The sequence below is a fragment of the Crotalus tigris genome, unplaced genomic scaffold (genome assembly GCF_016545835.1).
Source record: "Crotalus tigris isolate CLP2741 ecotype Arizona unplaced genomic scaffold, ASM1654583v1 scf7180000018127.1262416, whole genome shotgun sequence".
NCBI classification, from domain to species: domain Eukaryota; kingdom Metazoa; phylum Chordata; class Lepidosauria; order Squamata; family Viperidae; genus Crotalus; species Crotalus tigris.
In genome coordinates this window covers 72,345-97,557 of record NW_024096838.1, presented here as the reverse complement: position 1 = coordinate 97,557, position 25,213 = coordinate 72,345, and the positions used below count along the sequence as shown (strand labels likewise).

The 25,213-nt window shown below is 42.2% G+C and overlaps 1 protein-coding gene across 5 annotated transcripts; it reads right to left on the bottom strand.

Moving 5' to 3' along the window:
* Positions 1 to 1,883: 1,883 nt before the first annotated feature.
* Positions 1,884 to 25,213, bottom strand: LOC120310172 (zinc finger protein 420-like). 5 transcript variants are annotated; one of them, XR_005557287.1, is made up of 10 exons: positions 24,283 to 25,213; positions 23,905 to 24,004; positions 23,714 to 23,781; positions 19,980 to 20,109; positions 17,225 to 18,973; positions 5,649 to 6,246; positions 5,276 to 5,374; positions 5,078 to 5,154; positions 4,170 to 4,299; positions 1,884 to 2,296 (listed from the first exon to the last, which is right to left on the bottom strand). XR_005557287.1 is itself a non-coding variant. In XM_039348300.1 (6 exons), the coding sequence occupies exons 1-6, from the start codon at positions 24,478 to 24,480 to the stop codon at positions 16,430 to 16,432; spliced, it is 2,301 nt and encodes a 766-aa protein (XP_039204234.1). In that variant the 5' UTR covers positions 24,481 to 25,213; the 3' UTR covers positions 16,086 to 16,429. The 5 variants fall into 5 exon arrangements, 2 of the variants coding, with proteins under 2 accessions (XP_039204234.1, XP_039204233.1); XR_005557288.1 differs by having other exon boundaries at positions 5,276 to 6,074; positions 6,167 to 6,246; XR_005557286.1 differs by having other exon boundaries at positions 5,276 to 6,246.

The following is a 25,213-nucleotide window of genomic DNA, read 5'->3' as shown; positions in this document are numbered from 1 at the left end:
GGCAGGGATGATGGGTATGGGAGTAGGAGAGAAGGTTCCTTGCCCGAGAAAGGAGACGCCACGTCTCCAGAGGCGGCAGCTTCTCCATCTTCCTGTCCAGGAAGCGTATGTGAAGATGGAGAAAAATCTCCCTGGAGGATTTGAACTCGCTTCCCTCAAGAACAACTGCTCTGAAGGCTCTGCAGATATTGAAGAAAAAGGGCCAAGTCCTGTCAGAAACGCCCAGGCGGTTAGAAGATGAGGACCAGGAGCCTCTCTGGGAAACACAATTTTTGTCTTGCGGTTGTTGCAAACTCCAGCCTGAAGGGGAGGAAGATGGGACACAGGCAGGGAAGCCACAACCAAATTCTTGGCTCCAGGTGCCTCAGGATCACCAGGAAGGCCAAGAGGCTGCTTGTGTCCAAGGAAAGGATGAAGGGGAAAAAAAGCTGCTTCACAGTGGGGGAAAAGCTGAAACTAGTGGATGTTCCAGAAATTTTACCTCACAATGGAGGCTCCTTGGAGGACAAATGAAGAGGGAAGAAACCGAAGACTTTGTCTTTGAAACTGCCCTTGTCTTATGCCTGGACTTTTGCCTTGTAGACTTGCTGGGTAATCTATAGTCTGTTGTTCGTGGGACTGAGGGTGGAGCCTTACTGCTGCTGTAGAGCCATTTGTTGAACCATTCCCAAGAGAAATAAAGAACTGTAGAGAGCAGGCATGTCAAACTCACGACGTCACATGATGTCGTGCAATGTATCAGGATGGTTTTGCCATTGCCGGCAATGGAGTATTCCGATTCTGCATGACGCATCTGGCCCGTGGGCCAGCAGTTTGGTAACCCTGGTCTAGAGGCCTGCCTAACCGTTACCACCTGGGTCATAACAATAATAGTAATAATAATTATTATTATAATAATAAAGTTGGAAGGGACATTGGAGGTGTTCTAGTCCAACCCCTGCTCAGGTAAGAAACATTCAGAGAAACGGTTGTCTTAAAAACTTCCAGTGTTAGAGCATTCACAACTTTTAGAGGCAGGTTGTTCCACTGATTAATTGTACTTTCAGGAAATTTCTCCTTAATTCTAGATTGCTCCTCTTTGATTAGTTTCCATCCATAGAATTTAAGGTAACTGGGATGTCTCTAGACGAGCATGAATAAAAAAAAGTACAATAGTTTTTAAATTTTGTATGACTGCCACTCTGATTTCTATTTCTCTAATGAAAAATTTGGACAATAGCCGACAGAAAACTGGTATTGGTGCATTTCCTCCAGTTTGACAGAGAATCACCAGGGGTACTATTTGAATAAACTGCTTCAACCCAGCAGGAGCCTCTGAAACTCTGAACTTTGTCCCACACTCAGATCCTTCCCCCCAAAATTGCCTATTAGCAATTCTTAGGACTTTTATTATTGTACAGTAAGCAGATGTAAAGAAAACATTTTTCCCCGACAAACTTTTATTAGACATACTTAAATCCTCACTCCTTACTTGTAAAGTAATAGTAACTGCACTTTATTTTACTCTTCCTATTACCATGGCTTTGCAACTATGTCTATTTTACTTGATCTATATATTTTTATTTTTTCTATATATGAAAACCTTTGCACTCCTCTGTAGATTTGGCAAAGTACTTTTTCCAAAGGAACTGGGCTTTTTATTTTCTTGAAGAAATTTTTCTCCTTATCCAAGAAGCATCTTCAGTTCTGATGCTTCTTCAGAACAAAAGATGCTTCTTGGATAAGAAGCAAAACATCTTCAAGAAAACACAAAATCCAATTGCCTTTAGGAAAAGTATCTTTGGGACAACCATGACCTGGATGTCTGAGAATCTCCATAGGCATTTCTCAGGAGATTTTCCTCTCCCTTTCCCATGAATAATTTTTGGATTATTAGTGTTTTTTTTAATCACACACTTCAGAGGAAGTTCCCATTCTCATTTCTGCTATAGAGGAAGAATGGTTTAAAAGGATCCATTTTTATGAGGAACAGACAAGGTCCATTTGTAATTTTGTACATTCTCTCTACATATATAATCTCCTTTGGTTTGGGATTGATACTATTTATTTACATCTAATTTGTTTATTAATACCTTTATCTGTTTTCCAATATATTTGTTTTTTATTATTCCTTGTTGGGCCACAGAAACTTCAGTCGGGAAATGAACAGAAGATGAACTTTCCTGATTGCAATTATTTGACTGGTTTCTCTCATGGCTTTCTATTTCAGCTACAATTATAGGGTTCTTCATATTGTATCCACGAGTGATCACTTGGAATAGTTCCTTGGAATCTTCATTTTCCTCCCCATTATTACCTTCACAAGAAAAAAAAATGAAAATAACTTTAGGGAAAAACAGCAAAGCATACGAATTTGAATATAATGCTTCAATCTTTTTAGATGCAGAGAAGCCCTTCAAGAAATTGATCCATACTTTCTTGATTAAAATTTTGGAAGGGTAAGTCTAGCTTTGTATAGCAAGGGAAAAACCATAGATTAAATATCACTGTATTATTATTATTATTGTTGATGTTATATAAACTCAGGCTGTGCCCCAAAACATCCTAATGGCTCTCAGCAGAAAGAAAAGCAGCAAGCAAAGACAATGGATCACATGTCAAGAGCCATTAGAACTTGAGCTGTGGGAATACCAAATTAAGTCAAGAATGGAAAAAAATATAGTTTTCATATTATCAAAAAGATTCTAGTTAGATAAAATAATGCTTGTCGTGTCATGCCCAAAAAGAGTCGAGGTTGTAGTTGCTGCCAAAAATGCTTCAACAAAGTAGCGAGTGAAGGGTCTGAATACTTATGCCAATGTGTGATATTTTAATTTTTGTTTTTTAATCAATTCAGTACTGAATTGATACTGTTTTCACTTTGTCATTATGGGTAGATTAATGATAAAGTAAATGAATTTCAACAGCTGTAAATCAGACTGCAGCAAAACTTAATTGGCAAAAGTGAGGGATGTTTGAATACTTTCTGAATGCACTGTAATTGTCAGTAGTTTTCAACTTATCAGAAAAATTTCAGGTAAAGGGAACTATAATATCCAATAACATAAAGCAGAATTTGAATCTTACTGTAAGGACCCACCCTACCCAATCACCCCCTTCTTCCAGCGACAGTCTCAGGCATTACACTCCCACCCCCTTTTCCTTATTCCGGCTGGAGGGAGATTTCAGAGAGGAGTACATGAAAGGTAATACCCCCATTGTTATGGTTAGTCCTGTTGGTGATATCCACATCCAGTCCCTTTGAAGTGTACTGAAGGAAGTGAGGGCCATAAAGCCCTTTTGTTCACCCCCTTCCCTTCATCCTATGACAGAATCCAGAGAGGGCAGAAATGGGGTTTTCTATAGTTGATAAATAGAGATGAAATATAATTGGATTCTGACACTTACTTGTGTAGAAAAGATGAATTTGTAATTGCTAAAACCTCTAAACAGGCTGAGGAATGTGAAAATGAACAGAAAAAAATTCAGAAGTGTATAAATGTACCTCAAGCTTATATTGGCAATGTGGACAAGATAAAGGATCATTTTGTCGTGCTCTAGTGGACTTGTAAAAAAGCTAGAAAAGTTTGGGGTCAACGATATTCAGTGATACAGAGAACTTTAAAGATTAATATCCAGCTGAAATCGGAACACTTTATCTCGGCACTAATCAACAGTCATTGAAGATTTTTTCTGAGTATGATACCCATAATAATACTATTATACACAAAAAGCTGGAAGGGCTCTACATAATTAGAATAGTGGAATGGTTGGGGAAGATGATAGAATTCTCAATGGTAATTAAATTGACTCTGATTAAGGAAAGGACAGTATATTAGTGATTGGAAACCACTGGACTTTTTACTAAAAAGAAAAAGAAAAATGAACTTTTTATCAAACTTTAGTTGAAGACTGGAAAAGATAAATGATGTAAAGGAGGAAACGGTGTAACCTTAGAAAGAGGGCACAAATTATAACATTATTTTGTCTTTTCTTTTCAATTTTATACTTTTTTCTTATTCGCTAATCCCATTACTCTATCTTCTTTATTTCCTCTTCAAAATTTGTATTGTTTTTATTCTGATAAAATTCCTTTAATAAAAGTATAATAATAATAAAAAGAAAGTGCTAATATATCTAATTACAGAATGTCTTCTGAAGACTCTGACTAGAGAGTAGCATATTCTTACCCAAAGAGGCCATGTTCCTATGATTTTCTAGCATGACTTCCCAATGCAGTGCTTTTTGGTCAGCATTTAGCTGAGACCACTCCTCTTCAGAGAAATACACAGTCACCTCCTTAAAGGACACAAGACCCTCCTGAATGAGAAGAAAACAGAAGAAAAATCAGAAAGATTTTCAAGATCTTTCCTATTGTTTAAGTAATTATAAGCAAAGATATATATTTCAGGCAAATCAGTAAAACTAATTTCACTTTTCATCAGGGTCTGTCTATCTATCCCCATCCATCAGCAAGACTTTCAGCATCTGGAGAGAATCAACTGGTATGGGCCTTGGAACCCCCACCCATCACTCACTCCCATACACCCAGTGGTTGCAGAAGAAAATACAGGTGGAGGGGTTCTTTTTACTACTTAAATAAAAGGCTTGTGGTGTCTCCAGAACAAATAATCTTATCCATGCTCAAAACCTTCATTAAAGTTGTTTGAGAGGTACCCAGGGATTTACATGGCTGTTATCAAGAGACAAATGGACACAAACCCTGTTTCTGCTGCTCCTCAGATCACAAGGAATCCACTGCTTGTACCCCAACCCAATGGCTGAAGAAGAGAAAGCTGCTTGGGAAGAGTATTTCTCATCCTTTCCAAAGCTGGATTCCAGGCACAAATTGCAGTATTAGAAATTCCTTTAAAGGCTGGAGGACATTGATCTGCCCACCCTCTTTGGATTTTAACAGTCTGCTTCATCTTTTAACCTGGTGCCATTATTTTTCTTATCGCTGGCTATGAACAAGGTGTTTTGGAAGGTGTAAGGTGCCAATGTGATTCTTTCCATTATTGCACAATTCTGTGCCAAAGAATAATAGAATTACTATTCAGAAAAAAACTAACATTGAGAAAATTTTGTTTTATTATACCTTTCTTACTTGACTTGGAGTTTTAACCACTCTTTCAGCACCACCATTAAAAGCAGTCAAATTCGTTCTATTCTTCCCTGTGAGGGAGAAATTTTAAATGGATAATTAATAAAATGGCAGGAGGCAATCAACAGAACAGGAGATATAGAAGATAAGACAGGTGGGACCTCTCTTGGGAATGGGTGGATTTTTGATTACCATCTGAGATGTCCTGACTTGCAGATTCCTGATAGATCCTCCTGAAAAACAGTTCCTGAGGGGGTTTGATGGATTCATGAGTCTCATAGGATCTCTGCTCTGCAGAGGGAAAGACTTGAATAAGACATTACACAACATGAAGTGGATTCTTGTTCTCTAAAAACAACAACAATGTCCCAATATCAATCAATGAGCCTAGAATGTAAGGAAGAAACAGCTATCTCCAGTCTATGTTCTAGCATGGATAATGGAACAATGTCCTGCAAGAACTAGTAAAACATATCCACATATTATGAAGATCAGAGAAGTAGGGAAGCGAGGGGTGAAAAATTCAAACACATTCTTCTGGACTTCAAACATGAAGGTCTTTCACCTGCAATTCGACTTGCTCCTTCTGCTCCTCTGCCTGACTCAGGAGGAAGCCTTCCGCCAGGGCCACCACTTGAGAGCTGGTCTCTGCTCCACACTCCTGCAACCAGTTTGCCATCTGGGGGGGCAGAAGGGCCAGCAGCTGCTGCAGAACAACCAGGTCCAACATTTGGGTTTTAGTGTGCTTTTCTAAGCTCAGCCACTGCCTATAAAAGTTGTGGAGTCGGCTGCAAAGTCCTCGGGGACCTTCAGTCTTCTGGTATTGGATGTTTCTGAAGTTCCAGGCTGAATTTCTGAACGGATGATGGTTTTCTTCTCCAGCATCTTCAGTTCTTGCCCAGATCTTCCCACAGCTGCCAGGCTCAACAGCAGAGGGGTCTTTTCCAGTTCCCTCACTTGCTAAGGGTTGTTTCTGCATTCTTTGTCTGTCCTGCAAAGAAATTCCAGATAGGTCGGAGGAATCTTGTGCATCTCCAAACACCTTTCAATTCATAGGACTATTCGGGTAACTGCAGAACTGACCAAAGGCTATTCAGGCCTCTTCATCCAAGGGTTAACTTTTTGTTATTAGAAGATTGTTGAGATGATTCTAGTTTCTGCATCTGGGATGGAAAAGAAAATAAATTGAAAAAATGAGAAGGTGGTGGACTTAACCACTGAACAACATTCATCCTCATGAAAGCAAAGCTGGTAAAGGATTGCAGTGGTATTGAGCAGATGGATCCTCTGGGTATTTGTGTTTCTGTCTCTCTATCAAGCGTGGTGCAAAATATGGTCCTAGCTTACATCAACACATGGAATATTTTATATTGGATTATAAAAGAAATGTTTTATATTTGGAGGATTTTCTATTTCCTTTTTCCCAAAGTGTAGGCTAGCTGTTTTTTAAATTTAAGATCATATATACCCTACACTTAAGGATCATACAAGATGCCAGAATTCAAGGAGCTTAATAAACTGGAATGGAATACAGAATTTTTACACGTTTCCCGTGCTTCATATTGAGGCATTTAGGCATTAGACATTCATTAAGGATGTTCCACACTCTTGTTTTTAACTTTGTATGGTTGTAAATAACTGGAGCCATAGAGAAGAGAGAAGGAGGAAGTTCCAAAAATGGCTCATCCCAAGAGAGAAAGGTTTATCTTTTGTCAGGGGTCTTAATGAGGAAAAGGAAAGAGACCCTAACATGGAATAATACTGAGGGCAATGATTCTGAGAAGGAACAACTTTCAAACGATGGCATAAAGGTTGTGTTCACATGAAATGCCAAGGAAATGATGCTGGTTTAGGATGCTCACTTTTTATTTTTTAGCACTTCCTTTTTGAGAACAAAGTCACACTACAACACAAAGGCTGCTTCACACAATTTGCCCTGACTCCAAACTGGTTAACCAACAGGACAGGCAAAGTTTGCATGAAACACAGGCTTGAAAGAACCTTACTTTAAGGCAGGGGTTTTCAAACTGTGCCTTTTTATGACTTGTGGACTTCAACTCCCATAATTCCTCAGCAGGCATGCTGGCTGGGGAATTCTGGGAGTTGAAGTCCACAAGTCATAAAAGAATCAAGTTTGAAGACCCCTGCGGTAAAGTGAAGTTCCCCCACCCTCTTAAGCGTGGAGGATCTGATCCTAGTTTATTTAAACACTAAAGATTTGCAGTTTACATATCCAAAATGGAAAACCAAAGAAAGTACCAGGAAAACAGGGTGTCTAATTTAACCAGCGAAAAATCATCCCGATCTTAAAAACCACTAAAGTCAGGGAAGAAAGTGGGGAATCCTCTTAGGTACTTTAACTTCTGTGCAGCTGGAGCATATTCAGAGGAATCCTTCTTGATCAACTTCTATCAAAAACTCAAAACACATTTAAAATATGTTCTGGGTTTCTGTTTCCTAGTTATTTATTCTAATGATTTCAAAAGAGAGTTAGGGTTATGAACAATCCTATAAACAATAAATGTCTCAAGTCACAAAACTGCAATTGAGATGAGATCTACAGCATATCAATCGATTTCATGAGAATATGAATCAACATTTGAACTTATAGTAATACTTTCGACCTCAGAACCCCATTAATCAATCTGGCCCAACCCCCTTTGAGAACTTCAGAAGCCTGAATTAACAAGCCACCATCCGATACACAGAGGAAACACCCGAATGAATGAACCATTGAGAGCCTAAGATGAGCTTCTGATTCATGCAACTCCGACAAACACGTTCCTCACGTCTTAGCCTAATCCACGCTTTTCCAAAGATGGACAAATGAAGATAAATATGGACTTCAACTCCCAGGCTTGAAAGAGGTTTGGGAAACAGCAGCCCAACCGGACATCGGGTGCGAATGATGCGTCTCCGCATTCTCTCCCTTCTTTGTCTCCCGGCAGAGCCCCTTGTAGGTCGTGGGGAGAGGCAAGGGAAGCAGCACCCCAGTCCCGGTCCTCCCACCCGGGGCCCCGGTCTTGCACCCAGAGCCGGCAGGGGGACTTCGGACCAGCTTCCCCCTCCCCCCCATGCCAGGTTCCCCCAGGAAATGGGGGGAAACAGCTGCTCCCTTCTGGCGACCCCCATTTCTCTCCTTTGCTCCCCCCTCCGCCCGGTCAAAGCAGGGGAAAGACCGGCAGGGCAACATGTGACCCCGGACTCCCACCTCGTGGAAAAACTTGGCCCGTCTCCACGCTCGCCTCCAGCGTGGGATCCCTTTGCACGGGAAGAGACGCCACCCACTGAACTCGGGAGTCTCGTCGGGATCACGTCTTGCAAGGCTTCGCGGCAGCATCTGCGCCTCCCGACCCTGGCTCATAGAGGGGGAGAGGAAGCACATAGGGCAGACACGCTTCAATCCTCTTCCATGGAAAGCCAAAGTCAACATGTGAGTTGTGGTAGTGGAAAAGCCCCGGGCATGCTCAGTTCCCTCCTGCAAGCTGAGCATGCCTCCTGGTGGACTCTGCGCGAAGTGCTAGGAATGCCCGAAAGGGCGGGAAAGAGGAGCGTAGGTGGTGGGACGGCAGGGATGATGGGCATGGGAGTAGGAGGAAACGTTCCTTGCCCGAGAAAGGCATCGGTGTCTCCAGAGACAGCAGCTTCTGTATCTTCCTGTCCAGGAACCGTCTGTGGAGATGGAGAAAAACCTCCAGGAGGATTTGAACCCGCTTCCCTCAAGAGCAGCCACCATGAAGGCTCTGCAGAGATTGGAGGAGGCCTCAAAGGGGCCCAAATCCTCTCAGAAATGCAGTCAGAAGATGAGGACCAGGAGCCTCTCTGGGAAACACAATTTGTGTCTTGCGGTTGTTGCGAACTCCAGCCTGAAGAGGAGTCAGATGGGACACATGTAGGGAAGCCGTAACATTAGACCCACCTTGTTTTATGGCCTGCTGTTTGTCTTGCCCCAGTCCTGAGGACTTTGCCTTCAAAACTGACCTTGTCTTATGCCTGGACATTTGCCTTGTGGACTTACCCGGTAATCTATGGGCTGTTGTTGGGGCTGAGGGTGGAGCCATACTGGCCGCTGGAGGGCCATTTGTTGAACCATTCCCCAGAGAAATAAAGAACTATCTAGAGCAGTGATGGCAAACCTTTTAGAGACCGAGTGCCCAAACCGCAACCCAAAATCCACTTATTTATTGTAAAGTGCCAGGGCCGTATCAGTATTCTGATGCCCTTGGGGAGGGCATGGCCCACTGGGTGGGAGTGGCTGTAGTGGTGATGGCAGACTGAGTGGGCATGGCCAGGGTGGACGTGGCCACATAGATGTTGCTTGTGGCAAGATGCCTGTGGGGGCTGGGCAGGATTGGGGGAAATCCAGAGGTAGGTGGGGCGCTGGGCAAGAGGCTCATCCTTTGGGTTGAGGCAGGGGGTAGGGCAGGGGTGCCATTGCTGCGGGGCAAGGCGAGGCCAGCGAGCATATGGGGGCGTGCTCTACCACCTCTACTTGAGCTTGCTAGCCATCTGCTTTATCTCCTTTGTGCTGTGTGGGGCTGCCGCTCCTGGCACCAGCGGTGGCCTAATGGACCTGCGGGAGCTGGCGGCGGCAGGTGTGCCCACAGAGAGGGCTCTGAGTGCCGCTTCTGGCGCATGTGCCATAGGTTCGCCACCACTGGTCTAGAGCAGCCATGTCAAACTGCCGGCCCACGGGCCAGATGCATCATGACGAAACCGCGGCCATCCCATTGCCTGCAATGGGGAAAAAGTTGCAATACGTTGCACAATGTCACAGGACGTCGTGAGTTTGACATGCCTGTCTAGAGGCTGCCTAGCTGTTACCATCTGGATCATGAAAGTAACAATAATAACAATAATAGAATTGGAAGGGTCTTCTAGTCCAATCCCCTGCTCAGGCAAGAAACCCTATACCACTTCAGACAAATGGTTGTCCAGTCTCTTCTTAAAAACTTCCAGTATTGGAGCATTCACAACTTCTGGAGGCAGGTTGCTCCACTGATTGTTCTAACTGTCAGGAAATTTATCCTTAGTTCTAGGTTGCTTTTGTCTTTGATTAGTTTCCATCCATTGCAGTAGAATTTAAGGTAACCAGGATGCATCTAGATCATAAATAAAAAGAAAAGTACAATGGTTTTCTAATTTTGTATGACTGCCACTCTGATTTCTATTTCTCTAATGAAAAATTTGGTCAATAACCAACAGGAAACTGGAACTGATGCATTTTCTCCATTTTGACAGAAAATCATCCAGGGGTACTATTTGAATAAACAGCTTCAACCAAGCAGGAGCCTCGGAAACTCTGAAATTTATCGCTCACCCAAATTGCCTATTAGCAATTATTAGGGCTTTTTTTATTATACAGTAAGCAGATGCAAAGACAGCATTTGTCTCTCCCCCCCCCCCGCAATAACTTTTATTAGACACACTTAAAACTCCCACTCCTTACTGTTAAAGTTAACCCTAAAGGCACCTTGCTTATTTTACTCTTCCTATTACCAGCTTTGCAATTACTTCTATCTTATTTGATCTATTTCTATCTCTGTCTTCTTTCTGTTTGCATATGAAAAGTCTTTTCACTCATCTGTAGTTTTGTCAAGAGGTCAAAAGGTGCTTTTTCAAAAGGCAACTGGACTATGTTCTTGGAGACATTTTGCTTCTTATCCAAGAAATATCTTCAATTCTGAAGATGGTTCTTCAGAACAGAAGATGCTTCTTGGATGAGAGGCAAAATGTCTTCAAGAAAATACAAAAAGATTAGCATCGTGGTGATGCAGGCGAGGGAAAGCAGGGCTCCACTTCTCACAGCTGATTTTGCTCTGCCAGGAAGCCCTAAAGGGGTCTAAAGTCACCCAAGAGAGGCGATAAAGAATGAAGGGACCCTTGATCATGGAAAGATGGTGGTTGATCCATTTGATCCAAGGAAAGCCCTCCAAACCGGCAGGGGAAAGACTATCTGCATTTATGGGCTAGTCCGAAGCTACTGGCTTCATGTGGCCAATGCAAAGAAAGAAAGCACTAATGAGCAGATTGTGAACATAATGTTTGGAACTGGGTGAGACTACTTGTCCTTTTTCTACTACTTTGCAACCTGATTCCATAGAAAAAAATAAATCCCCCAAAAGCAAGAAAGCCCCCAAACGCGAGAAGGGGATTTCTGCCCCACCCTTCCACAGAATATTGGGGTGAAGTTTATGAAATACATTTTCGCTTTAAGTGTTGGAAGATGGACATCTAATGACATCTAGTGGTGGCACAGAGATATAGCACTAAACATGTTGTGCCAGGAGTGAACTTGGCATAAGGCCCAGACATAGATAACTAGCTAACCTCTTTGATGTTTTTGGAAGCTTTTAGTTCTGCAGAGAGCAGCTGGAAACAGAGAAAAACATTCTGGGTTGTTTTCTGCATGATGGGAGCTATAGATTGTTTGAAAGGTGCTAACCTTCTTGGATTACAAACATCAATTGAACTTTGACTTTTGACTTCAAGAATTATTCAGAGCAGTGGTTCTCAACCTTTTTAATGCCACAACCCCCAACCGGTCGTAAGTCGAGGACTACTCAACCGGTCGTAAGTCGAGGACTACTCAACTGGTGCAGCACTGTTTGCAGAATGGGACTTTTGGCGGGCTCAGCAGGGCAGAGAAAGCCTGGACAATTCCTATTGGCTTTTGAAAGCCAATAGAATTAGACTCTATTCAAGAGAGTCTATTCTATTGGCTTTCAAAAGCCAATAGAATAAAAGGGAGTAGCACAGCTAAGGAAAAGGGGGAAAAAATGGCGGACTGCGTTTGGCGACCCCCGTGAAATGGTCGTTCGACCCCAAATGGGGTCCCGACCCACAGGTTGAGAACCACTGATTCAGAGAAAGATGAAAATTTGTCTTTCGGTTATTTCTGCTTGGAGGAGACTTATGGATTGATCTTAGCATGGCTGGACATTCTGGATTACAAACATCGGTTGATTAACAATTTTTGGATTTTTTGACAGAAGAGCTATTATAATTTTTTTTTTTCGGTGGTGGACCTATATTTTGGAATCTATTGGATTATAAAGGCTACATACAAAGACTAAAAGAATTATACAAGAGAAAGAATTATATCAGAGGAAACTGATCAAACGACCGGGGAAATAAAGGAAGAAAATCAAAGACTGGTGCAGTCAGATAAAAACTTGGAAGGGTATTGGAAATGGAAAAGGCATCCCATCCTTTAAGATTTCAGAATATACCTGAAGACAAGAAGATCTTACGGAACAGATTATTTGATGATTTAAACACACTGATTTGGAAATTTATTTGGCAAAGGAAGAAAGCCAGAATTAGATTAAAGAAAATGGAGGGTTTGGCTTGCCGGATAGGTCTTATACTACCAAGCATGTGCTTTAACACAGCTACAAGAATGGATAACCCTTAGACATAAAAGATTATTATACTTAGAAGGATATGATTTAAAACTAGAATGGCACACTTTTCTATAGTATGGGAAGAAGAAAATTTATACATACTTCCAAAATCTCATTTTGGCTCCTTTTTGTGCAAGAGGAACTCTTCATCCTGAAAATTTCTTCACCCTCAAATTAATATCTATCTGATTATTCTCTCACATAATGACAGGACTTTTTTTCTTATAAATATTTCATTATTTTTCTAGCTTACTGTCCAATACTTAATAAGCAACGTATTGTCTGGGTCCATTAGTAATTCAGTGGTATATATTAACTTTTTCAGTCTAGATCCAATATTACGCCAACAAATATTTCCTCTCTTCCGGTAGTGTCTGTTTTCCCACACTAGGCAAATACAAATGAGGACTTTTGACCAAAAAATTTTTCCTGCTTCTGCATTCATACTGGTTGACATAGGTCTCATTTTTCACAGTGAACACCCTCACATTCCAGAGGAAGTTTGCATTCTCATTTCTTTCATCTTTCAACATCTTGCAATTCATTATGTAGCTTCTACAGACAGCAATACAAAGCTTAACTGTAAAACAATTGCTATTTAAACCATTCTATTCATGGTATCTTCTATAGCAGGGGTCCCCAACTCCTGGTCTGTTTCAAACAAATTTTATTAATTTCTCAATTTTACATCCAAATGCTTAGGAAGCAGCGTGGTGATTGGGTAATCAATAGTCCAGTAACAAAGTCTTTTGTACATATCTCAGATTGCATGATTAAAAGCTCCTCTCTGTTTCCCTTAATTATTATATCACATTGAAGTTAATACATTTGTAATTATAGCTCAATCAATACATTTATCCATATAATTTTACTTATACATATCCAAGTACTGTTTTTTAAGTTTTACCTAATTTCAATTACAGTGTTCCAATTTAGCCTTTAATATCCATAATATTTAGACTTCGGGTAACACAAATTTTCCTTATTTCATTACAAAATAGTTATCATATCTAAAATACACATATTATTCAGTTAATTACATTTTTACTACAAGTATATTCTATTTCTATCCTAGTACCTCATCATTTACTAATAAAATATCTTTCATTGTCACAAACCAACTTCTGTATTACAATTCAAAACTATAATATAATGGCTAATTTTCATTTCCCTTATAAGTCTAAGTCCTAAATATTAAATCAATCAATATCTTTAAAGATTTCCTTGGCCCATTAAGTAAGATTTTAAGCTCTTCCATTATCAGTCAACAAAAAAGAGAAAAAAAGGAAGAGAAAGAAAATCCCATTTTTAAAATCTAACTCTAGTTTTCTTTTTGTGCCAAGCAGGCTTCCATACCAGTGCCTTTAAATCCTCAGATGGATCTCCCTTCATTCTTACATGTTATTTGAATCAAGGGAGAGCATCCAGTTATCAATTTTTTAAAGGAACTGGCCTCTTTTTGATCATTAGATTGTTGCCCTAATAATTCAAATCTCCATAATTGATTTAAAATATTTATTGTCAGTTCAGTCTGGTCTTCTTCTTCCAGTTTCATCTGGCTAAAATTAGAGGTCATGTCCGGTGTTGTAGTTGTTGCTTGTCTAGATTATCTAGGTTCTCAATATGTTGTGTTTGTTGCTCTTTAGCACCCTCCATCTTAGTGTTGCTTTCTTCAATTTCTGTTGTTTTTTGAGTTGCAGATTCTTTAATTGAAATCAAGATTTCACTGTAAATTGTACTTGTTGTGTAGAATCCTCTTTGATATTAATTTGTTTGGATTGTAAGTTCATCAGTTGAAATCTGGGCTTCAATTTGTAATTTTAAGGTGACATCTTTATCTTTCACTCTGGAATTCATTAGCTCAGTGGCTTCAAGGATTTTTTCAAGTATGAGTTTGTAGTTAAGTTGTGGGTAGAATTCCTCCATTTCTGTGGTGATTGAAGATAGTCCTTTAGTGGAGGCTATGTTTAATAAAAGTCAGCAGATGTCCACTTCCACTATCCCTAGAAGTTGTTTTCACCACCCAGCTGTTTCAAATTCTTATCTTTTTTAGATAGTACGAAGGACAAATCTAGGGAGTAAGCAAGCCTCAAAGAAATTCATTTGCTCTACCAAGCTTCACCACAAGATGTTCCCGATAGCATATAAAATCTTTTTCCAGACACAAGTTAGGCTTTTATCCTGTTTACATTTTTTTTCCCAATTTAACAAATAGGTAAGGTAATAGGTCCCTGTAACAATAGGAACTTTTTGGACCCCAAATATCCAAAAAGTACAAGTCCAGTTATTTAGTTGTTTAGATTAGTTGTTTTCTTTTCTTTTCTTTTCAAAGCTGTATTTTCCCAAGGTAGGCAGACACTGCTATGTTAAAAGCGGGGAAGAAATTTCAGAAGGCTTACAGGAAGACAGTTGGGATACAAGAAAGGTAAGGTGAGGTCTCACCCAATTCCTCTGCGGTGTTTTTGTTGTGCTTGATGGTGATTTTGGCTTTCGGCTGGTTCGGCTTAGTTCGGCTTAATCAACATGGCCAATCTTTTCTCCATCGGTACAAAGGAGCTGCCTCGGATCAAACGGAAGGGCTACCGCCCTTCCGCAATCTGTCAAGGGTCTTCCTCATGGTCGAGGCCCCTCCAGAGCAACTTACAACCTTTTTCAGAGTCACCCAATGAAGGGAAACCGGAGAGAGAACTCTCCCCCCACGTTTGCTAGTGCTGCGATCCAGAACCGGAAGCCCCAACCCCTGGTCTACTGACCAGTACTAGGCCACAGCATCCTAGCAACCGGTCCGCACAAACAAGCCAAAGCCCCACCCGCAGGATGCAGCAGCACACAAAACCATGCCCCTTCCGCTCCATGGAAAAACCTCTCTCCAAGGAACCAGTCTCTGGTGCCCAAATGGTTGGGAACCTCTGTTCTATAGCATCACACTTATTTTGGTAATTCATATATAGCTATAATTTCTGCAACTCTTTTGTCGGACTGGCCAGTGTACTCCCCAATAAAGAATGACTCTTGATTCCATGGATGTTAGAGAAAAGATAATTTTACCTTTTACTTTTACCCTTTACTGAGTGCAGTGTGAGCGAGGCAAGCATTAAAGCAGTGGTTCTCAACCTTTTTAATGCCGCAACCCCCCAACTGGTCATAAGTCAAGGACTTTCCCTGTCTGGGAGCAACGCGCATGCGTGGTGCCGTTCCATGCGCTGGCCGAGGTGTAGCTGGCAAGCGGCAGAGACGGCGCAGGCCAACCACCGGCTGGGCCACCAGCTGGCCCAGCCCAAGGGAGGTAAGGCACTGCCGGGCCCCACGCGCACCAGCAACCCTCCCTGCGCCCGCCGGCCTCCCACCCCTGAACCTCTTTTACTTACATTTTTAGTAGTTGCTCAGCAGGGAGTGGTGGAAACTTCCAGACAGCTCGCTTTTGCTGCAGACAACCTGCAGCACTGTTTGCAGAATGGGACTTTTGGCAGGCTCAGCAGGGCAGAGACAGCCTGGACAATTCCTATGGCTTTTGAAAGCCAATAGAATTAGACTCTATTCAAGAGAGTCTATTCTATTGGCTTTCAAAAGCCAATAGAATAAAAGGGAGTAGCACAGCTAAGGAAAAGGGGAAAAAATGGCGGACTGCATTGGTTGGCGACCCCCGTGAAATGGTCATTCGACCCCAAATGGGGTCCCGACCCACAGGTTGAGAACCACTGCTCTAAAGAAAAATTGCGTGAAAACTCTATATTGAAAGCAATCCCAAATGTTTAAATCCCTTCCCTTGGCCAGAACAGTCCAATCCAATCCTGGTCCGATGTTTTGGGAACCTGGTGCATCAGGAGCAGCTATAAATTCCTTTCGCAGGGCTAGTGTCCTTGAGGGCAGGCAGATGGCTCAGTTTGGCACCTCTGGTTCCTGTTAATGTCCTTGCTCCTCAAATTCTCACAATATTCTTTCACATCTCTAGCACTCTTCCCCTGTGAAAAGTCTTCCCCTTAGTTTTGGCAGTTGCTAGGGAAATTCAAAGAAAGCAAAAATAGCTATCTGAAATCTTTCCTGATTTATGCATTTCCCATGCTATGCCTGGAATGACATTTTGCTAGCTAAGCCCTATACTTGCTCTCAAAAATTAATTTTTATAGAACTTGTATTGGGGATTTGGGCTTTCTTTATTATGATCCAATTGGAAATGGGATAAACGCAAAGAAAAAAAGATGTTTTCTTTTTTATGTGAAACGGCATTGGTGGCCTTCAAATGACAGTAGCTATACTGTTCATAATTAAAACATCAAATGCCAAGCATTTGGTTTCCATTAGTGAATTCATCTCTCTTGGGCTTCAAGTTGTGAAGATCAGACTCAAAAAAACCCTTTAACTCAGTAAATATAATTAGGAAACATATATATTTTCAACAACTAAACCTAACAGTTAAACAGAGTCTCATCCAAATGTATATGTTTATGGAACATTCGGCCATTGGTCCTCTTGAAGCCTTTTCCATATTTCACAAATTTATAGGGCTTCTACACTGTGTGAGTCCTTTTATGGGAGTTAAGATAACTGTTTATACTAAAACCTTTTCCACACACCATACATTTATACGGCTTCTCCCCTGTGTGGATCTTTTTATGGGTGTTAAGATAACTCTTCGTAGAAAAACTCTTTCCACATTCTATACATTTATAAGGCTTCTCCCCAGTGTGAATCCTTTTATGGATGTTAAGATTACTATTTCTAATAAAAGCCTTACCACACTCCAGGCATTTAAAAGGCTTCTCCCCGGTATGCATCCTGTTATGGTAAATAAGTAGGCAGTTCTTAATGAAGCTCTTTCCGCACTCCATGCATTTATATGGTTTCTCCCCTATGTGGATATTTCTATGGAAAATAAGGTCACCGCTCTTAGGGAAGCTCTTTCCACAATCAATGCATTTATAGGGCTTCTCTCCTGTGTGGATCCTTTTATGAACAATAAGAGAAGAATTGTGATAGAAGCTCTTTCCACACTCTGTGCACTTATAGGGCTTCTCTCCTGTATGCATCCAGTAATGGGAAGTAAGAGAATTATTGTGAACGAAGCTCTTTCCACACTCCATGCATTTATAGGGCTTCTCTCCTGTGTGGATTCGTTTATGAACAGTAAGAGAAGAATTGTAACAGAAGCTCTTTTCACACTCTGTGCACTTATAGGGCTTCTCCCCTGTATGGATCCAGTAATGGGAAGTAAGAGACTTACTGTGAGCGAAGCTCTTTCCACACTCCATGCATTTATAGGGCTTCTCCGCTGTATGAAGCCAGTAATGTGAAATAAGAGAAGTACTGAGAGTGAAGCTCTTTCCACACTCCGTACATTTGTAGGGCTTCTCCCCTGTGTGGATAATTTTATGGAAAGCAAGACTGTGGCTCTGAGTGAACGTCTTTCCACATTCCATGCATTTATATGACTTCCCTGCTGTATGGCTCCGGTAATGCAAAGTAAGAGAATTACTACAAGTGAAGCTCTTTCCACACTCCTTGCATTTATAGAGCTTCTCCTTTATGTGGATTCTTTTATGGCAAGTAAGACTTTTGAAGTGAGTAAAGTTCTTTCCACACTCCATGCATTTATAGGGCTTCTCCCCTGTGTGGATCCTTTTATGGGAAGCAAGAGTCTTTATGTGAGTAAAGTTCTTTCCACACTCCATACATTTATATGGCTTCTGCCCTGTATGGATCCGGTAATGTGAAGTAAGATAATGACTACAAGCGAAGCTCTTTCCACACTCAGTGCATTTATATGGCTTTTCCCCTGTATGGATCCGGTAATGCAAAGTAAGAGAATGACTAAAAGTGAAGCTCTTTCCACACTCCATGCATTTATAGGGCTTCTCACCTGTGTGGATCCTTTTATGGGAACTAAGACCACTGTTCTGAGTAAAGCTCTTCCCACATTCCATGCATTTATAGGGCTTCTCACCTGTGTGGATCCTTTTATGGGAATTAAGACTACTGTTCTGAGTAAAGCTCTTCCCACACTCCATGCATTCATAGGACTTCTCTCCTGTATGGATCCTTCTATGTGACTTTAGATAACGTCTAAAAATAAAGCTCTTTCCACACTCCATGCATTTATAGGGTTTCTCGCCTGCGCGGGTCCTTTTTTGAGATGTACGGGACCCCTTTTTGTGAGAAAGAGACAAGGTCCATTTGTAACTTTTTCCACTGTCTCTACATATATAATCTTCTCCTTTGATTTGAGTTTGATAGTATTTATTTACATTTAATTTATTTATGAGTACGTTTATATCTTTTCCAATATATTTCTTTTTTATTTTCCTTTGTTGGACCACAGAGGCTTTAGTTGGTGCGTGAATAGAAAATGAATTTTCCCAATTGCAGTTATTTGACTGGTTTCTCTCATGGCTTTCTTCTTCCATTAGATCTGTGGCATTCTTCATATTATACCCATGAGTGATCATTTGGAGTAGTTCCCAGGAATCTTCATATTCTTCCCCATTACCTTCACAGGAAAATAAAAATAAAAATAACTTTAGAGAAAAAGAGCAAAGCATAGGAAGTTTGAATATAATGAAAAAACAAACTGCTTGAATCTTCTCAGAGAAGCCCTCCAAGAATTTGATCTGGATTTTCTTGATTAAAATTTTGGAAGATAAATCTAGCTTTGTATGGCTAGGGCAAAATCATAGATTAAATTTCAAATTCTCCAAAATTTGAAGGAAAGGGGAAGGTTTGGTTTGCCCGATTTGAAATTGGACTTTGTAGTCTGTTCTGTCGTTTGGATAAGAAACAGGAGTTGCTCAGAATTAAGAGAATGTTATAACTAGAAGGGCATGACAGAGGTTTGCATGCCAAGGATCTTTGTGGTAGAATAAATTTTGGCTCAATTTAGATTTTAAAACCGTAACGTCAGAAATACCACATTGAGAATATGAAACAGATATAAAATCAGGCTGTGTCCCAAAACATCTTAATGACTCTTAGCAGAAAATAGAAGCAGGAAAAGACAATGGATAACATGTCAAAAGCCATTATAATTTGAGCTGCGGGAATACCAAATTAAGTCAAGAATGGCGAAAGGATATAACTTCAGCTGTTTTCATATTGTCAGAAAGGTTCCAGGTAGATGAATAGAACTATAGTGTTCAACAACATAAAGCAGAATTTGAATCTCCGTTGTGTACAAAAGATACGTAATTGTTAAAACCTTTAATCAGGCTGAGGAATATGAACAGAAAAATATTCAGAAGTGTATAAATGTACCTCAGACTAATATCAGAAATGTCGACAAGATAAAGGATCATTTTGTCGTGCTCTGGTGGACTTGTAAAAAAGCTAGAAAAGTTTGAATTCAAAGACATTCAGTGATAATGAAAACTTTAAAGATTAATATCCAACTGTAATCAGAAGACTTTATGCTGGCACTAAGCAACAGTCATTGAAGATTGTCTCTGAGTATGATAACCGTAATGAGACTATTATACACAAAAAGCTGGAAGGGCTCTTACCCAAAGATGCCACGTTCCTATGATTTTCCAGCATGACTTCCCAATGCAGCGCTTTTTGGTCGGCATCCAGCTGAGACCACTCCTCTTTGGAGAAATACACAGCCACCTCCTTAAAGGACACAAGGCCATTCTGAATGACAAGAAAACAGAACAAAAACTGAGAGCATTTTAAAGACCTGAAGTATTTTTTATGTGATTCTAAACCAGCGGTTCTCAACCTGTGGGTCGGGACCCCATTTGGGGTCAAATGACCATTTCACGGAGGTTGCCAAACAACGCAGTCCGCCATTTTTTTCCCTTTTTCCTTAGCTGTGCTACTCCCTTTTATTCTATTAGCTTTTGAAAGCCAATAGAATAGACTCTCTTGAATAGAGTCTAATTCTATTGGCTTTCCAAAGCTAATAGGAATTGTCCAGGCTGTCTCTGCCCTGCTGAGCCCGCCAAAAGTCCCAGTCTGCAAATGGTGCTGCACCAGTTGAGTAGTCCTCGATTTACGACCGGTTGAGTAGTCCTCGATTTACGACCGGTTGGAGGTCGCGGCATTAAAAAGGTTGAGAACCACTATTCTAAACAAAGATATACATTTTGAGGCCATTTAGTGAAAAAAATTGCACTTTTCATCTGGATCTTTCTGTCTGACTCTCTGTCCACATCCATCAGCAAGACTTTCAGCATCTGGAGCAGCAGTTCTCAACCTTTGGGTAGCGACCCTTTTGGGGGTCGCACAAGCCTTTCACAGGAGTCGTTTAAGACTATCGGAAAACACATATTTCCGATGGTCTTAGGCAGGGCTTGTCAACCGCCTTCTCTCCCTCCCCCTCCTGCTCCACCTCACTTGTTTGTGGAAAATATGCTGCTTGGTGGCAGTTTGCATGAACTCTACCAAATGTGCCCTGCAGGGGGCGCATGAAGAGCGCAGGCGCAGAGCAAGGCCCCGCCCTCCCCAACCGGATTGACTACTTCTCATGCACGCAGGTCAGTGAAGGGAGGCTGCCGCAGCAGCCAACTCCTGCGCCCATCAGCTGGCGACCCCCGAACTTGCACTTGTCAGCTGGGAGGTCTGGCGACAGCCGCTGGTCTCCTTTGCCACCCCACCCGTCCTCGACTCCTCCTCCGCCCGTTCATGTCGAGCCCGTCGGGACTGGACAGGGAGAGATGGAGGGAAGGAGGAAGGGACTCCTCCTCTCCTAAGCTTCAAAGCACGATCAGCTTCCCAAGGGTGCCACAATCCTCACGAAAGCGGAGGGGCGGGGGAAGCAAAGGGGTGAGAAAGCTCGCAGCGGGCTCAAAGGAGCACCTGTCAGCGTTGGTGACAAGAAATTCCCCACAAACCCAGGGAAGGGCTGGAGAAAAGGAGCCCCTTTGGGAGGAAACCGCTACCTTCTTCTCCTTGGCTTTGCGCTCTTCTATTCCTCAGCAGCCAGGCTACCAAGCCTCTGCTGGCTGGAACTTCCTTTTTTTTCCTCCCTCTTCGTCTCTTCTTCCTTCCCTCCTTCTCCCATTGTCCCTTCCTTCCTTTCGCCTCCCTCTTTGTCCCTCCTTCCCTCCCTCTCTCCCCTTGTCCCTTCCTTCCTTCCTTCCTTCCTTCCTTCCTTCCTTCCTTCCTTCCTTCCTTCCTTCCTTCCTTCCCTCTTGTCCAGGCTCGGGGCGAGCCTCTACAGCTGATCCGCGCTTCTGCAGCTGTAGCTGCTCTCCTTGGCTGCTGCCCAGCAAACTTGCTCGAACTTTGCTAGAAAACATGCCGCTTGCTAATTTAGCAGAAGTGTGAATCAGCTGTAGCCCAGCGCTGATCCTGGAACTTCTGCTAACTTAGCAAGCGGCATGTCTTCTGGCGAAGCTGAGCAAGTGAGCTGGGCGGAGCTCTCTGTCTCTGCCTGTGCACAGGCAGGTTTGCCGGCAGCAAAGCTCCCAGCGACGCTGGCAGCCTATCCCCCTCCCCTTGTCCCTTCCTGGGCACGGAGGGGGGGAGGAAGGAAGGGATGAAGAGGGAGGGAAGTAAGGGACAATGAGAGAGGGAAGGAACAATGGAAGGGAGGGAAGGAAGGAAGGGACAAAGAGGGAAGGAAAGAAGGAAGGAAAGAAGGGAGAGAAGGGGAGAGAGGGAGGGAAGGAGGAAGAGACTAAGAAGGAGGTGAAGGACAGGAAGAAAGGAAGGAAGGAAGGGACAATGGGAAAGAGGGAGGGAAGGAGGAAGAGACTAAGAAGGAGGTGAAGGAAAGGAAGGAAAGAAGGAAGGAAGGGACAATGGGAGAGAGAGGGAAGGAGGAAGAGACTAAGAAGGAGGTGAAGGAAGGAAGGAAGGGACAATGGGAAAGAGGGAGGGAAGGAGGAAGAGACTAAGAAGGAGATGAAGGAAAGGAAGGAAAGAAGGAAGGAAGGAACAATGGGAGAGAGGGAGGGAAGGAGGAAGAGACTAAGAAGGAGGTGAAGGAAAGGAAGGAAGGGACAATGGGAGAGAGGAAGGGAAGGAGGAAGAGACTAAGGGAGGGGAAGGAAAGGAAGGAAAGAAGGAAGGAAGGAAGGAAGGAAGGAAGGAAGGAAGGAAGGGACAATGGGAGAGAGGGAGGGAAAGAGGAACAGACTAAGTAGGAAGTGAAGGAAAGGAAGGAAAGAAGGGACAAAGGGAGAGAAGGGAAGGAAGGAAGGCATGCACCCACCCCAGTCCCATCCCAGAGACCCACAGATTCCCCCCCACAGGCACTCTGCAACCTGAGTGATCAGCTGGCTATGCCCGCTGGCCATTGATCATGTGACCCTGGGACACTGTGAATGTCATAAGTATGAATCAGTTGTCAAGCATCCGAATGTAAATCACATGATCCTGGGGATGCTGCAACAATCATAAGTGTGAAAAATGATCATAATTTGCTTTTTCAGTGCTGTTGTAACTTCAGTCACTAAGCGAATTGTTGTAAATCGCAGACTACCTACACTTTCCCATTTTTTCCTCTTTTTTGGGGGGGTCAAGTTTTTGATACCCCCCGGCCAGCTGGATGGAGGGTTGGGGGTCACCACAACATGAGGAATTTTATTAAAGGGTCTCGGCATTAGGAAGGTTGAGAACCACTGATCTGGAGAGAATGCTGAATCTGGAATGGGCCTTGGAAACCCCACCGATCACTCACTCCCATACACCCAGTGTTTGCAGAAAAAAATACAGGTGGAGAGGTTGTTTTTACCATTTAAGTAAAAGCCTTGTGGTGTTTCCAGAACACACAATCCTATTCATGCCCAAAACCTTCATTAAAGTTGTTTGAGAGCCACCCAGGGATTTATATGGCTGTCATCAATAGACAAAGACACACAAGCCCTGTTTTGGCTGCTCCTCAGATTACAAGGAATCCACTGCTTGTACCCCAACCCAATGGCTGAAGAAGAGAAAGCTGTTTGGGAAGAGCATATTTCATCCTTTCCAAAGGTGGACTGTTTGGCCCCAAATTCCAGGCACAAATTGGAGTATTAGAAATTCCTTTAAAGGGCCTTGATGTGCCCAGTAGGGGCTTGATCTGCCCACCCCATTTGATTTTAACAGTCTGCTTCATCTTTTAACCTGGTACCATTATTTTGTTATCACTGGTTAAAACAAAGCTTTTTAGAAGCTGTAAGGTGCCAATGTGATTCCTTCAGTTATTATTGAGTAGCCTTGCACAATTCCACTTCAAAGAATTAATAAAAGGATCACTATTCAGCAAACACTACCACTGAAAATTTTATTTTTTATCATCATCTCTTACTTGAGTTTGAGTTTCAACCACTCTTTCAGCACCACCATAGATAGGAGTCAAATTCGTTCTATTCTTCCCTGTGAGGGAGACAGAGTTTTTCAATAAATAATAAACAAAATAGCAGGAGGCATTCTACAGAATGGAAGATATAGAGAAAGAGAGCTGAGACCTTTCTTAGGAATAGGTGGATTTTTGATTACCATCTGAGATGTCCTGACTTGTGGCATCCTGAGAGATCCTCCTGAAAAGCAGCTCCAGAGGGAGATTTGATGGATTCCTGATTCTCATAGGATCTCTAGTCTGCAGAGGAAAAGACTTGAATAAGACATTACACAACATGGATTCTTATTCTCTAAAAACAACTTCAATCCCACAATATCAATCAATGAGCCTAGAATGTAAGAAAGGAACAGCTGTCTCCAGTCTATCTTCTATAATGGATAATGGAACAATGTCCTGCAAGAACTAGTGAAACATCGCTACACATTACGAAGAGCAGAGAAGTAGGGAAGGGAAGGGTGAAAAATTCAAACACATTCTTTATTCCCTTCTGAACTTCCAAGGTGAAGGTCTCTCACCTGCAACTTGACTTGCTCCTTCTGCTCCTCTGCTTGACTCATGAGAAAACCTTCCGTCAGGGCCACCGCCTGGGAGCTGGTCTCTGCTTCACACTCCCGCAACCAGTTTTCCATCTGTGGGGGCAGAAGGGCCAGCAGCTGCTCCATAACAACCAGGTCCAACATTTGGTTTAAGTGTGCATTTGTATCTTCAGCCATTGACTATAAATATTGTGGAGTCGGCTACAAATTGTATCCTGCTGGGACCTAAAGTCACCCCAGAGAGGCGACAAAGATGGAGGGGACCCTCGTAGATCACAGTGAGATGTGGTCCAACCGTTCGACCCAAGGAAGCTCTCTGAACTAACAGGTTGAAAGATTGGCTGCAATCCAGCGGCCAGTCAGAAGCTACCAACAGCCAGGAAAAAAAGCACTATTTAGCATTTAAGCAATGCTTTTGGAACTGGGTGTGAGTATTTTTCCTGCTCTACAATTTAAAAGAAATTCCCTGAAGACAAGAATCCCAAAAAGCAAGGTTCCCAGAAGCAAGAAGATGGAGGGGGGGGAGTTCCCTGGTGCCCCTCCCCCTAGAAGAACAGTGGTGGTTCAATATTTTGGGGGAGAAAGCAGATAGATTATAAAACTAATTTGGAAATAATTTAAAGTTGCAACATTGAAAAATTTGGGAGACTTAAAATATTTTGAAAACTTTATCCTTTTTTAAAAAAAAAAATACCGGATTGAACCTTTGAGAAATAAGTCCTGGTTGAAAAACACACATTTACTGACATCTAGTGGTGACAAAAGGAACAGCACTAAGACCTTGCTTTGCACGTTGCTTGGAAGGAGTGACCTTGGCTTGAAGCCCAAACAGAGATATCAACTAGAGCAGTGGTTCTCAACCTTTTTAATGCCACGACCCCCAACCGGTCGTAAGTCGAGGACTACTCAA